The sequence below is a fragment of the Nyctereutes procyonoides genome, unplaced genomic scaffold, assembly GCF_905146905.1.
Source record: "Nyctereutes procyonoides isolate TBG_1078 unplaced genomic scaffold, NYPRO_anot_genome, whole genome shotgun sequence".
Taxonomy (NCBI): domain Eukaryota; kingdom Metazoa; phylum Chordata; class Mammalia; order Carnivora; family Canidae; genus Nyctereutes; species Nyctereutes procyonoides.
Window position 1 is genome coordinate 14,373,429 of NW_026575130.1, and position 15,356 is coordinate 14,388,784.

At 35.2% G+C, this 15,356-nt stretch overlaps 1 protein-coding gene across 2 annotated transcripts in view; it reads left to right on the top strand.

Moving 5' to 3' along the window:
• MANBA (mannosidase beta) overlaps positions 1–15,356 on the top strand; it is a 113,086-nt gene that overhangs the window by 54,934 nt on the left and 42,796 nt on the right. For both annotated transcript variants that reach the window (XM_055342538.1, XM_055342539.1), the window contains exons 8-9: positions 11,653–11,804; positions 14,483–14,600. In XM_055342538.1, coding sequence (XP_055198513.1) covers positions 11,653–11,804; positions 14,483–14,600 — 270 coding nt within the window. The remainder of the gene's footprint in view (positions 1–11,652; positions 11,805–14,482; positions 14,601–15,356) is intronic.

Consider the following 15,356-nt stretch of genomic DNA (forward strand, 5'->3'; position numbering starts at 1 on the left):
TCTATCTTATTATGTATTCTTGCATTTAAAAGTAGTTCAGAAACAGTAACAGCAGAGTGATTATAAAAAAAACAAACAAACTCAGCATGAGCTACTTCAGTGTGAACTCCTGGAATTTTTATTTTTATGCTTAAAATTTTAAATAGAAATAATTAATAAGCTGAACTTCATTACAAGTAAAAACTTCAATGTAGGGGCACCTGGGTGCCTCAGATGGGCGTCCAACTCTTGATTTTTGACTCAAGTCATGATTTCAGGGTTATGGTATTAGCCCCACTTTGGGCTTCACACTCCCCAAGAGTCTGCTTGGGATTCTGTCTCTCCTCTCCCTAACCTTCCCCACCCCACTCATACACATGCTCTCTCTCTCTCTTTCAAATAAATAAATAAGTCTTTTTAAAAAATTAAAAACTTCTGCTCTGCCAAAGACAATGTCAAGAGAATGAGAAAACATGTCGCAGATGGGAGAAAATGTTTGCAAAAGACATATCTTGTTAAACAAAATACATGAAGAACTCTTAAAACTCAGCAATAAGATGATAACCCAGTTAAAAAATGGGCCAAAGATCTTAATAGAAACTTGAAGAGATACAGATGGCAATTAGGCATATGAAAAAATATTCCGTATTATATGCCATTAGGAAAAATGCAAATTAAAACAAGACGGCTCTATGCATCTGTTAGAATGGCCAAAACATGGGGCACCTGGGTGGCTCAGGTCATGGTCCTGGGATGGAGCCGTAATCTGGCACCCTGTTCAAGGGGGAGTCTGCTTCGCCCTCTTCCTCAGACCCTCCCTGCTGCTAGTGATCTCACTCACTTGGCTCGCTCTCTATCAAATGAATAAATTTAAAAACCAAAAAAAAAAAAAAAAATTAGAGTGGCCAAAACCTAGAACAGTGACATTTCCAAATGCTGGTGAGGATGTGAAGCAACAGGAGCTCTCCTTCATTGCTGATGGCAATGAAAATGGTACAATCAGTCACTTTGGAAGATAATCTGGTAGTTTCTTATAAAGCTAAGCATACTCTTACCATATGATCCAGAAATCGATCTGCTCACTGTTTATCCAATGGACTGAAAATTTATGTCCACACAAAATCCATCTCTGTTTACAGCAGCTTTATTCCTAATTGCCAACACTTGGAAGCAAACAAATGTCCTTCTGTAAGTGGAATGATAAACCTGGTGGATCCAGACAATGGAGTATTAGTTAGTGCTGAAAAGAAATGAGCTATTAAGCTCTGAAAAGACTTGGAGGAAGCTTAAATGATGATTACTAAGTGAAAGAAGCCAATCTGAAAGGGCTCCATATGGTATGAATCCAAGTATATGACATTCTGGAAAAGATGAAACTGGAAGCATTGAAAAGATCAGTGGTTGCTAGGGGCTGTAGGGAGGAGGTACAGAGGGATGAATAGGTGGTACATACTGGATTTAGAGGGCAATGAAACTACTCTGTATGACACCATAATGATACATGTCATACATTTGTCCAAACCTATAGAATGTAACACACTATGAGTGAAGTATAATGTAAGTTGTGGTCTTTGGGTGATAATGATGTGTTAGTATAGGTTCATCAGTTGTAACCAATGTACCACCATAGTGGAGGATGCTAGTAATGAGGAAGGCCATGCACTGTGGGGCAAGGGGTATATGAGAAATTTCTGTATCTTCCCCTCAGTTTTGCTGTGAATCTTAACTACTCTAAAAAAATTAAGTCTTAAAAAACCTAAATAGAGGATAGTGTGAACTGTGATGTATAATATGTAATATTTTATTTGGCAAGTGCATATTTAAATTCATATGTGAAATATTTTACTAATTTTTATATCTTTAGAATTGAAATTCTTTACTTGTTAATTTTTTTCTTCCAAATTTTTATTTAAATTCTAGTTAGTTAACATATAATGTAATATAGTTTTCAGGAGTAGAATTTAGTGATTTATCACTTACATATAACACTCAGTGTTCATCATAACAAGTGCCCTCCTTAATACCTATCACCCATTTAGCCCTTCCCCACCCACCTCCCTCCATCAACCCTCAGTTTATTCCCTATCATTGAGTCTCTTTTTTTTTTCATTGAGTCTCTTATAGTTTACTTCCCTCTCTCTCTCTCTTTTCCTTTACCATGTTCATCTGTTTTGTTTTCTAAATTCCTCATGTGAGTGAAATCATGGTATTTCTGTTTCTCTGACTGACTTATTTCACTTAGCTTATATACCCTAGTTCCATCCACACCATTGTAAATGGCAAGATTTAATTCTTTTTTTTTATTTTATTTTTATTTATTTTTATTTTTTATTTTTTATTTTTTTATTTTTTTATTTTTTTATTTTTTTTAATTCTTTTTTAAAAAAATATTTATGTATTTATTTTAGAGAGAGCATGCAAGCAGGGGGAGGGGCAGAGGGAGAGGGAGAGAAACAGACTCCCCTTTGAGCGCAGAGCCTGATATAGGGCTCAAACCCACAACCCTGAGATCATGACCTGAGCTGCAGTTAAGAGTTGGATGCTCAACTGACTGGGCTACTCAGGTGCCCCAAGATTTCACTTTTTTTGATGGCTGATTTATATTCCACTGTGGTGTGTGTGTGTGTGTGTGTGTGTGTGTGTGTGTGTACACACCACATCTTCTTTGTCTATTCATCAGTCAATGGACATTTGGGCTCTTTCCATAATTTGGCTATTGTTGATAGTGCCACTATAAACATTGGAGTGCATGTACCCCTTTGAATCTGTATTTTTGTATCCTTTGGGTAAATACCTAGTAGTGTAATTGTTGGATTATACAGTAGTTCTATTTTTAGCTTTTTGAGGAAACTCCATACTGTTTTCTAGAATGGCTGTATTGTTTGCATTCCCACTAACAGTGTAAGAGGGTTCCTCTTTCTCCACATCCTCACCAACACCTGTTGTTTCCTGTGTTATTAATTTCAGCCATTCTGACAAGAGTGAAGTGGTATCTCATCCTGGTTTTGATTTATATTTTCCTGATGATGAATGATGTTGAGCATCTTCTTATATATTTGTTAGCCACCTGAATGTCTTCTTTGGAAAAATGTCTACTCATGACTTTTGCCCATTTCTTAACTGGATTGTTTTTTGGGTGTTGAGTTTGATAAGTTCTTTACAGATTTTGGACAAAAACCCATTATCAGATATGTTCCATCAGTTGCCTTTTAGTGTTGTTGATTGTTTGCTTCATTGTGAGGAAGCTTTTTATCTTGATGAAGTCCCAGTAGTTCATTTTTGCTTTTGTTTCCCTTGCCTCTGGCAACATGTCTAATAAGAAGTTGCTATGGCTGAGGTTAAAGAGGTTGCTGCCTGTGTTCTCCTCTAGGATTCTGATGGATTCCTGTCTCACATTTAGGGCTTTCATCCATTTTGAGTCTATTTCTGTATATGATATGAGGAAGTGGTCCAGTTTCATTCTTCTGCATGTGGCTGTCCAATTTTCCCAACACCATTTGTTGAAAAGACTGTCTTTTTTCCATTGCATATTCTTTCCTGCTTTGTTCTATGCTTCATTGACCATATAGTTGTGGGAATTTTTAATTGTTTTAAAACTAAAGAAAGAATGAAAGTAAATTGACATCAGTGGTATGATTTAGTAGTTGCATATATTAAAAAACCCAAAATCTTTTTGATAGTACTTCAGATGCTTCATAGAAATCAAATGTGTAAGTTAATCAGATCTGTTTGTATAAAAGGTGGTAAGAGTTGATATATGGAAGTCATTCTTATATTTCTGGAAATAATGCAGCTGCTCACAGAGGATATCTTGAAACAACTGGATTGTTGTTTCATAAACCTCTTTTGTGGTCAGTGGATAGGAGAGTGCTGCATATGTGACCAATATTCACATTGGTTTATACAGAAATCAAAGAGATTAATCTCAATTTTTATTTCTGTCTTTTGGAAGTCATTCTTTGAACCTTGTGGAATATTTTTTTGGAAACATTTCTTCATGTGTGATGTTTTCTGGAACTTTGGAAAAATTTTATTCATTCTTTTAAATCTCACCTCATTGTTGGAAAAAGCTACAGAGTCTTTCCTAGACAAGATGGAATGCTCATTATGAGGCGAAGACAGTAAATTTTGAATGGTTAATCTACACGTTGAAGTACTGTGCGATCCAAAAGAATGTTGGATGCATGAGAATCAGCTCAGATTTTGTCTTCTGCTACTGCAGTTTTTCTCTTCTGAATTATCTTTTTTTTCCTGGTGTAGAATTTTAGTTGAGGTTAATCAGATACAAACATATTCACAAATACAGAATTTGCCTTGAACAATGTACAGTGAAATGCCAAGCTTTCAAACTTTTCTTTGACGATAAGTGCCCAGAAATTTTGGTGAAGGCTATTTACTGTACAACAACAAAATGTTAAGAAATGAACATTTACAAAGAAAAAAAGAATCAAATTCTGAAGAAGAGTGTCAGGAGGAACAACAAAAGATGCTGATCTTATATTGCCCAGAGAAATCAAAATAGTCGTGTTGAATACCCTAATCATTTTCACCAAGAACTGGATACTTGTTCTAACTCAATGAATCAAATGTCTGTGTTCACTATCATTTAGCCATTTTTTTCTGCTTTTGCTACTTTTAGAAAAAGTGGGAATTTTTCACCCCAGAGGCATTTGTAAACACTTTGAGTGAATCTCAAAGAAACAATGGCATGGATACTACTGCATTTTTTGGAATTCATTGAGAAGTGGGGTTTTTATGAATCTCTGTCAGACCTACCTTTATGTCTAATACTTTCCCAAAATATTTGTATAGTTTGGGCTTCATTTGAAAAAAAATTTCTTTTTTTTTTAATTTTATTTCTTTATTCATGAGAGAGAGAGGCAGAGACACAGGCAGAAGGAGAAGCAGGCTCCATGCAGGGAGCCCCACGCGGGACTCGATCCCAGGACTCCAGGATCACGCCCTGGGCCGAAGGCAGGTGCTAAACTGCTGAGCCACCTGGGCTGCCCGAAAAAAACATTTCTAAATTAAAATTAATAAAAGGTGTTCTTCTATCAACTATGCAAGGATAGATTGACAAATCTGGCTATATTCTTTATAAAGCATATACATACAAGGAAGATCAATTTTGACAAAGTTCTTGATATTTTTAGAAGTTAAGGTTCAAAATAACAAGTATTATTCATTTCCATAGTGAACCAATCTATGGAAATGTTATTTACTTTTTTCAAAAACATTAATATAATCAAATACATGAATCCATTAGTTTTCCTTTTTTCTACTCATATTTATTTTACTTAAAAGTGGTATGATATTATATATAACATTAAATAAAGGAAAGTGCTTTCTGGATAATCATTTCATTTCACTATTATACTGAAAATAATTTTGTCATGTAAAAGAGTGTTAGAAAGCAATTCTGTCCATTCTGGATCTCTTTTGTACTTCTGGCTACAAAAATACCAGGTAACTATGCTGGTGTAAACTTGTATCTGTTAACTTCTGGTTGTGCTGTCTGCATATTTCTAGGGCGCAACAAAGAGAGACTCTTCTGTGTCATCCTGCACAGGCCTGTGTCAGGAGAGCTCTTTGTGGAAACCCAGCACGTGTTTTCTCAGTGCTTCTGCATGTTACAGCACTTTCAGAGCAGACAGAAATGTGTTTGGTTGTCTCTAAAAATACATAACATAGGTGAAATGATTTTAGGTATATTTTGGAAATCTATGAAAATTATTTGAAAAATATTTCAGGTACCATTTGTCAATTTCTGGAAATAAGGTTCTTTTTAAGAAGAAAATTACTAGTATCTAGTGATACTATGACAGCTTTTTTAAAAAAAGATTTATATTTGTTTGAGAGAGAGAGAGAGAGTGTGCATGAGTGGGGCAAAAGGCAGAGTGAGAGGAAGAGAGGGAGAAGCGGACTCCCCACTGAGCACAGAGCCTGACTAACTGGGGGCTCAATCTCAGGACCCTGAGATCATAACCTGAGCTGAAACCAAGAGTCATATTTCAACCAACTGTGCCACCCAAGCACCTCAAGTATGACAGCTTTTTAATTATTTGATTACAAACAGCTGAGAAGGGATATGAAGTTTATGAAACTATGATTCATTACATCATCATCTGGTCTGCCAGAGGGAGAAATGTGAGAAGTACAGTATTATCAGACACATACTCTGTAAGCTCTTTAGTTAAGATATTCTTAGCTCTTGTCTAAAAAATGTGTTCACCTATTCTGTACTTTGAAAGTTAATCTTTCTATTTAAAAAATGAAATCATAAGGCTCATTTAAAAAATTTACCTAGTGAGTTGCTAATAGAATCTTCAACAATGGATAAATAAGTTTGGAAATTTAAAAAATTTTAAATTCAAATGGCTTGACTTACACATTTAGGTTCTTAGGTATTTATACCTTTTTTTCTATTTTTAGACAATAATTTATTTTGTTGGGCTGTTTAAAATAGTTTTGGTCTTGTAATTCACTCTGGATGTAAATATGTGTTACTCAGGGTTCTTTTCAAAAAAGCTCTTTCAAAGCCTATTATTTCCTCTAAGTAAAATACCTCTTGCAGAAGAAGGCTTTATGTTACTCATCAGGACTCCCAGAGGACATGGAGAATTACTGATACTAATCATAGACCCACCAGCCTTTAACCTGTCAAAGAATGCCCAGCGGAAAAAGGTGGCTGGTAATTCCTGCTTCACCTCTGAATACTGTCAGGTGCTTTAGGGTTTATTTTGACCTGAGTCATAAAATTGTGAGATGTTTATAAGAGTGAGAGATGGGGATAGCTATCTTTTCACAAGAAAACTTGAGCAGAAAAGAAAAAATTGGGGAAGATGAGTTTTATCATTAATATTATTTGTAGTATTAATCAGTATAAAGAAATAAATGAGTTCTATTTTATAGATTAGTGATTCTTGAATTTTTTTTACTCACAATGACTTTACATCCATAAAAATTATTGAGAACCCCAAAGTACCTTTGTTTACATGGGTAAGTTTAAAACTGGGGATTAAATATTTATTCATTTCAAATCACAGTATCAAATCCATGACATGTTAGTATATGAGTTATTTTATGAAAAATAAATATATTTACAAAACACAAAATGTAGTGAGAATAGTGATATTGTTTACATGTTTACAAATCTGTTTAATGTGTTGCTTAATGGAAGGTAGCTGGATTCTCATGTTTCTGCATTCTTTTTTGCAACACGTTGTTTTCATTGACATATACAAAGAAAAAATGATCTTACATAGTTATACAGTTGGAAAAGAAAGTACTTTAATAGCCTTTTCAAATAATTGAGACTATTCTATGTACCACACAAGAACTTAAGTAGTGGTAGTTTCTTAAATTTAGTTGCAGCGTGGAATCTGAAGCCATTTTAATGAACTGTTTGTACTCTGTCACATTAAAATCTGTTGGTATTTCTTGCATCTTTAATGGATCTTTTAAATTATTTTTTTTTATTTAGACATAGTTGACAATGTGACATTAGTTTCAGGTGTACAGCAGAGTGACTTGAAAACTCTGTACCTTATGCTCTGCTCATCACAAGCACAGCTACCATCTGTCACCATAAAATGTTATAATACCACTGACTATATTCTCTGTGTTATACCTTTTATTACTATGACTTATTCATTCCTAATGGAACTTTTATCTGTATGTGATATCATAATATAATGCAATGATTGTTTGAAAAATATTAGAGTTTTGAGAGTTTCAAGTGTTTCCAAACATTGAAACATTCCATTATATAATATCACATTAACATTTGTTAATATCACCCGGATGTTATCTGAAAAGTCTTTTAAGTATTGGGAAACACTCAAGCTCATGGTAGTGGATACAAGTTTTCCTAAATCCTAACTTTTGCCTGTAAATTTGAGTTTTATCTTTGTCCACAATACTTTTGCTTATGTTCCTTGAAGTGACAAGGCTCACTTCATTCATTTTCAGAAAATATCTGCCAATAGCCATGTCTGAATAACAGTAGTTTGTTCAAGTTAAAATGAAGTTTCATGAACCAGATGACTAATTCAATTTACAACTCAAGCAATGGCCCAGATGCTTTTCCTCAAGAAATCCATTGTGTGGCACTTTATCCAAATTTCCTATTCCATTATTTCATCACACTATTTTTTTTAAAAGATTTTATTTATTTATTCATGAAAGACACAGAGGAGGGGCCGAGACATAGAGAGAGAAGCAGGCTCCCTGTAGTGGAACTTGATCCAGGACCCCAGGACCCCAGGATCACTACCTGAGCAGAAAGCCACTTATCAGTTCAGCCACTGAGCCACCCAGGTGCCCCATCACACAGACTATTATAACGATGTGTACTCAAGGTTGGGATTTAATAGGATTAATAATTTTTGCTGCTTTATCACAACATTCTTAAGTGAAACTGACTTTTTTTCCTTCTGATGCCTGAAGGTGAAGGGTACAGTGACAATTAGCACAGTTTGGATCTACTGCCTTGATTTTTGCTGAGGCACCAGCAGTGTTATCCACCACTGCTTTTGTAACATCAGGGCAAATGTTAACACAGTTGTTGCTAACTTTGAGATTCAGAGAAACTATTCAATACTTTGAATATTTCAGCATTTCTTGTACTATGTTGCCAAAGATTCACATAAATGAGAACTTTGATGATTCATTGTGCTGATTAACAGATAAATATCATCAAACAGTAAGTCCATCATTCTGGAGATTCATGCATTTGTAAGGCAAAGTGTGACACTCAGATGAGATATCAGCTCAGTATCCTGTTGCTGCTAAATCTTTAATTGGATGACTTAACTCTATCATTGCAAAGTGACAATGCTGTGATTTCATTTTCTGACTTTTTATCCAGTAGGCATTCAGCAATGTCAACTGTAAAACTCTCTTCAGCTAATATGTGCGCTTCTCCAGCTGTGTAATATGATAACCAATCCTGTAAGATGCTCCAGTGACTTTTTCATTCCTAGTTTGAAAACATTATAATACAATATAAAATAATATGTTACATAAGGCTACATCATAATAAACAATATGTACAATAAGGCTACATCATAATAAACAACGTTTGCCTTTTAAAGAGCTTATCTTGTCTAAGTTTAAAATGTTCAGTTCTTTTTTCTTCATACTTAGAATGTTTGGTCTCAAAATGATACTGCAACTTAACTGGCACCATAAATATTGTTTTTTAAAATGTTATATTGCATTAGACACAATAAGATAAATTTGTTTTTAAAGATTTTATTTATTCATGAGAGACACAGAGCTAGAGAGAGAGAGAGAGGCAGAGACACAGGCAGAGGGAGAAGCAGGCTCCATGCAGGGACGTGGGACTCGATCCCGGGTCTCCAGGATCACAACCTGGGCCGAAGGTGGCGCTAAACCACTGAGCCACCCGGGCTGCCCACAATAAGGTAAATTATTAACAATTATAAAGTTGAGGGAAATACAGATTTCCTCATAATTTCTTTAAAAATATGTATATATTTTAAATATAATTTCATTTTTTATTTGTAATTTTACCCAGTTTCTTTGGAGTAGGTTCTTCCTTTCCATGAGTCAGAAAACTGATGTTGGGCACCTGGGTAGCTCAGTTGGTTAAGCATTCAATTCTTGATATCAGCTCAGATCTTGATCTCAGGGTTGTGAGTTCAAGCCCCACATTGGGGTCCACGTTGGGTACAAAGCCTACTTAAAAAAAAAAAGAAGAAGAAGAAAGAAAGAAAGAAAGAAAGAAAAGAAAACTCTGATATTTCATTTGTTCCCAGCATTTTTTAGATGGAGACAGTATAGTTCTAGGTTGAGAATGTTAGTCTTCTAGCTGCAGGTTCCCCCTGAAGAAAAAGTATATTATAAATAATTTTTTAGAATAAAATAATATACTGAACTTAAATGAGTTTCAATTAAAATTTGTTTTCATTTGAAAACTTAAAAATATCACTGTGAAACAAATTAACAAAAGGTACCCCCAGTCCTTTTGTCTTTCTGTGTAGATTGCAAGGGAAACTTTGAGATTCAAAAGGAGAATTTATTGCATGATAATGAAGTTACTAAGATTATAGCAGGAATAATCAAACACTACTATTAAGAACACAATAGAAGCTAAGAACAAACTGAATTAATCTCTGAAAACACACCTCTTCATATACTTAACCTCTACTGTAGAAATAGAGCACACCAGAATATGCAAGTATGCATTCCATTGGCCAACAAAGTGATGATGTCATCACACATCATGTAGCTTCTGGAAAATTCCACCATACATTTAAAATAGTGTGAGAGTGAAAAAGGCAAATGATGTTTTAGCTTTACAATGAAAATGGATTTGAACACAAGGACTCCCCTGCAGGATTTCAGGGTTCCCTTGTAGCCCCCAGCCATACTTAAAGAACTGCTGCTCTAGATCTTTGAATTTACCCATCAAGGTGTTTTAAAAGTTATTTGTTAAAATCATTGAGCATTTTTTTACCTTTTGCAACCCTACAGCAGGTATGGTAATTCCACGTCAAGATCCTCCTCAACCAAGCTTTATTCTGTGTCTTCTCATAAAGTTAACTCATACCTTTTTGTCATGTCATAGTAATAAGGACAAGGGTAAGAAAGTACAAGAATGGTGGACACTTTTAGTTCATAAAATAAGTTGATTAATTCATTTATTTACTTTAATTAGGGAAGAAATGCATAGTCTTGATTCAAGGCTAGGCTTTGTTGGTGTAGAACTATGTTCTTCATTCCTTGATCCAGTTTATAGCTGGAAGGAATGAAGATTTGGATAAGAACATAAATCTTCTCTATCTAGAGTCTTGCTGCTCCTGCTTAACTGTGGGAAATCCTGGCTAGAGTGTCACAGGGACCAAAGTCTCAGCATTTTCTCACACAGCAGTTATAATATTGGAGTGTGTGCTCCAATTCCATCTTCCAGTTGAAACACCACTTACATTTTTAGAACTCTCTCAAACATTGAATTTAATGTGATGATTAGCTGGGATTAAATTGTTGCCCATTAAGCAAAATGATTTTATACTAATATGCTATTAATATTGGAAAGTTGTTAAATTGTGAAATACCTTGTGCTGTTTGTCTTTGATTCTAAGATGCACTTTTTAGCACATTTTAACAACATTGAAATGAGAGTGTGTTTTCCTATTTTGTTTAAAAGAGATTTATTTATTTATTGGAGAGAGAGAGTGATCTCCCTCTGCCCCTCCTCTGTGTGTGTGGGAAGGGGCAGAGGGAGAGGGAGAGAGAATCCCAAGCAGATGCCACACTGACCCTGACATGGGGCTCAGATCATGACCTGAGATGAAACCAAGAGTCGGATGCTGAACCAACTGAGCCACCCAGGCACCTCTCAAATATATTTCTTATGATGAAATTACAAATGCCTGTTTCATGAGGAAGACTAGAATATATTTCCTCTTTAATAGTTTCTGTATTTTATATCTACTAAAAGATACAATCTGGCATTAATTTATTATATATATATATTTTTTTTCTGAAATGTGTACTTCCATATTAAGTGCCTCATAGCAAATTGGAAATTAACATTAAATTATGTTCATGTAAATTGTTTAAAAGTTTGTTTTCCTTTTTTAAAAAAAGATCTCTTTTGCTTATGTTTTAAATTTGATGTTCAGTATTTAATTTTGTTCATAATAGGTTTATTTTAGGACGGTGGAACTTATAGAAGAGCCCATTGAAGGTTCTCAAGGTCTGAGTTTCTACTTCAAAATTAATGGATTGCCCATATTTCTGAAAGGCTCGAACTGGATCCCAGCAGATTCATTCCAGGATCGAGTAACCTCTGACTTGTAAGTTATTTTCTGTTTCTTGTTTTTCTTTTATTAACAGTCCCACAAAGCTAAAGAGTTACTCATTTTTACTTTCTTTGTTTCCAGTGGAAGGAATGGAGACAGAATTCTAGGGTGATGGAAACTTTAGAATGGAAAGGATTTTTAAGTCATGTATTCTATTCTTATGAGCTATAGATAGTCTTAACAGCTAAATGACTTGAGACTGCTGAAACCATCCAGTTTTTAGAAAACTGTTATATATTTCCTGTGGAAGAACAAGGAAATCATTAATGCACACTTTGGATAGTTAGTCCCTGAAAAAAATGATTAATTTTTTTTCAATTTTTCAAGGAATACCTTAAATATTTCTGTGCATTCTTTTAAAAATATGGAAATCCATATTTCCTTCTTCATTCTAAGCTATTTGTATATTCTTTTACTTTTATCTTAGTAAAAGGAACTAAAAAAGCTTTGCAATTTTAAATCAAGAAGAAAATTTAAAGTGCTTATCTAAAGCTTTGAGAATAGCACTTTACATGAAAATAGTATTTCCTGATTGCAATTATAAACTGTCTTGATGAAAGTAAAAATAAACTTTTTTAAAGAGAAAATAAACACTTAGCTTATTTACATGTGTATAAATATGCATTGTGGTATATTATTTGGTGTTTAGAATTTGCCAAAAGTTGCAGTAATTTGCTTTTACTTTAAACTGTGTATGTTGTATCAAATTTCATGTGAAAATGAAATTATTCTCCAGACATAGACACAGATAACTTGCTGCCTCTTTTCATCTCCTGGCTCCTGTCATCTCCTGGCTGGTGTTGGCAGTGACTGTTCAGTACAGCTGGGCCAATTAGTAAACCTACTGAAGCACAATGCTCCGAGTGCTTAGTGGGCCAGTTATTGGCCTTCTTGGCTCCTTTCTGGGCTCTGTTCTAGAAATGCAAGGTAGATGTTCTCAAAGTGGCTGTAAATTTCTGGATTTTCCTGTGGGTGATGTGAATAGGAATTGGAAAAATCAGAAAGGAAATTTACTAGAGAAAGAAGCAGGGCACCTGGGTGGCTCAGTCAGTTAAGTGTCTGCCTTTGGCTCAGGCCATGATCCCAGGCTCCTGGGATTGAGCCCCAAGTCAGGCTCCTTACTCAGTGGGGAGTTGGCTTCTGCCTCTCTCCCTCCTTGCGCGCTCTCTCTCTCTCTGCATCAAGTAAATAAATAAAATCTTTAAAAATAAAAAGAAGAAGCATAGCCAGTGCCCTACTTATGATGGTTCGGCATGATTTTTTGCCTTTATCATGCTGTAAAAATGATACACATTCAGTAGAAATTATACTTTGAATATGGAATTTTGGTCTTTTTCTGGGCTAGTGATATGCAGTACAGTAATCTCTTGTGATGTTGGGCAGTAGCAGAAACCTTGGCCTCCCAGGCAGCCACGTTGTACTGATAGTCAACAACCTATACGCTCAGAACCATTCTGTACCCATATATCCATTCTGTTTTTTCACTCTCAGTACAGTATTCAATCAATTGCATGAAATATCAATACTTTAATTATAAACTAGACTGTGTGTGAGATGATTTTGCCCAACTGTAGGCTAATGTAAGTGTTACGAGCACATTTGAGGTAGGTGAGGCTAAGTAAGCTAGGATGTTTGGTACATTAGGTGTATTAAATGCATTTTCGACTTAACAATATTTTCAAGTTACAATGGGCTAATTGGGATATAATCCCATTGTAAATTGAGGAAAATATGTACTAGACTGGAGGAATTGAAAAAAGGAGATGAGAGTAAGCTAGGTATCAATGTGCAAACTTTGATTTTTGTCTTATAATTTGAAATGGTTCTATAAAATTACCTCATACTTTCTAAGGTTTACAATTTTTTTCTTTTTAAAAAAATATTTTATTTTATTTATTCATGAGAGACACACAGAGAGAGGCAGAGACACAGACAGAGGGAGAAGTAGGCTCCCTGCCGGGAGGCCGATGTGGGACTCGATTCCGGATCCTGGGATCATGACCCAAGCCAAAGGCAGATGCTCAACCACGGAGCCACCCAGGCATCCCTACAAATTTTTTTCTATAAGAAAAAAAAAAAGAATAAGAAAATATTTAGTTTCAAAAATAGCATAATAATAATGTGAATTCAGAAGGCAGAGAAAGATATAACACACAATTTTTCCAGGTTAATGTGTGTATAATTTTGTCTCACTTTCTTCACCTAGCATTATATCCAAACCATCATATTTTATTTTATTTTATTAATTTAATTTAATTTTACTTATTTATTTGAGAGAGAGAGAAAGCAGGAGCAGGGCAAGGGGCAGAGGGAGAGAGAGAAGCAGACTCTGTCTCGTGGAGCAGGAAGCCCAATGCAGGACACCATTCCAGGACCTTGGGATCATGACCTGAGCCAAAGGCAGACCCTTAACCGACTGAACCACCCAGGTGCCCCCTAAACCATCATAATTTTAGAATGTGTTTTTCTAACAGAGATTTGAAATGTATTTATCAACACCATGCTCTGGGTGTGATCCTGGAGACCTGGAATTGAGTCCCACGTCAGGCTCCCTACATGGAGCCTGCTTCTCCCTCTGCCTGTGTCTCTGCCTCTCTCTCTCTCTCTCTCTCTGTCATGAATAAATAAATAAAATCTTAAAAAAACGAAATAAAATAAAATCTCTTCTACAGGTTACAGCTCCTTTTGCAGTCTGCTGTGGATGCTAACATGAATACTCTCCGGGTTTGGGGAGGAGGAATTTACGAGCAGGATGAATTTTATAGACTCTGTGATGAACTAGGAATAATGGTGCGTAGTTGACAGCATTTTATTGATTGATATGTTACTATACCCTCACTTTGACCTCCTGTGTTCTGATGTGTGACATGGCTCCTTCACTTCTTTCTCAGAGCTGGGACTTATAATCCATTTTTTGCAGAGGAATAAATGGCATCTTACAAACCCAGAACCATAGATGATGGAATATCATAATTATTTAATTATTTTAAGTGGGAGACATTTATATTTATAATTTTCTTTGTGATATAAGGATGTGCATACATATTTTAAAATTTAACTTTAAGGAGACATAACAAGACCTAGAAAGAAGAAAAATAAGATTCAATGAAGTAAAGCTGTGCTTGATATTGTTATTAAGTAGTCCAAATGTGTTTTACATTGGTGAGGGTTAAGCACAGGAAATACAGTCTTTTAGTTCTGGTATTACAGTTCTATAATATAAAATACTCCATAAAAGAATAGTGATTATGATAATATTGATAATGCTGATGGTCATGATAATGTGACAATATTCTATAATATTTATTGAGTACCAGGCATTGTTCTCAGTGCTCTGCATCTATTATTTTATTTCATCGTCTTGCCCATCCTATGAAGTAGTTACTGCTGTTTTCCATCCCCATTTTACCAATAAGGAAACTGACACGTGGAGGTGAGACTGAATAACCTGCCCAAACCCAAATGGTAGGAATGTGGTGGAACCAAGGTTCTGACTCAGGGCCTGTGCTCTTAACCAGTGCATCCTAACAGCCTCTCTAGAAATGA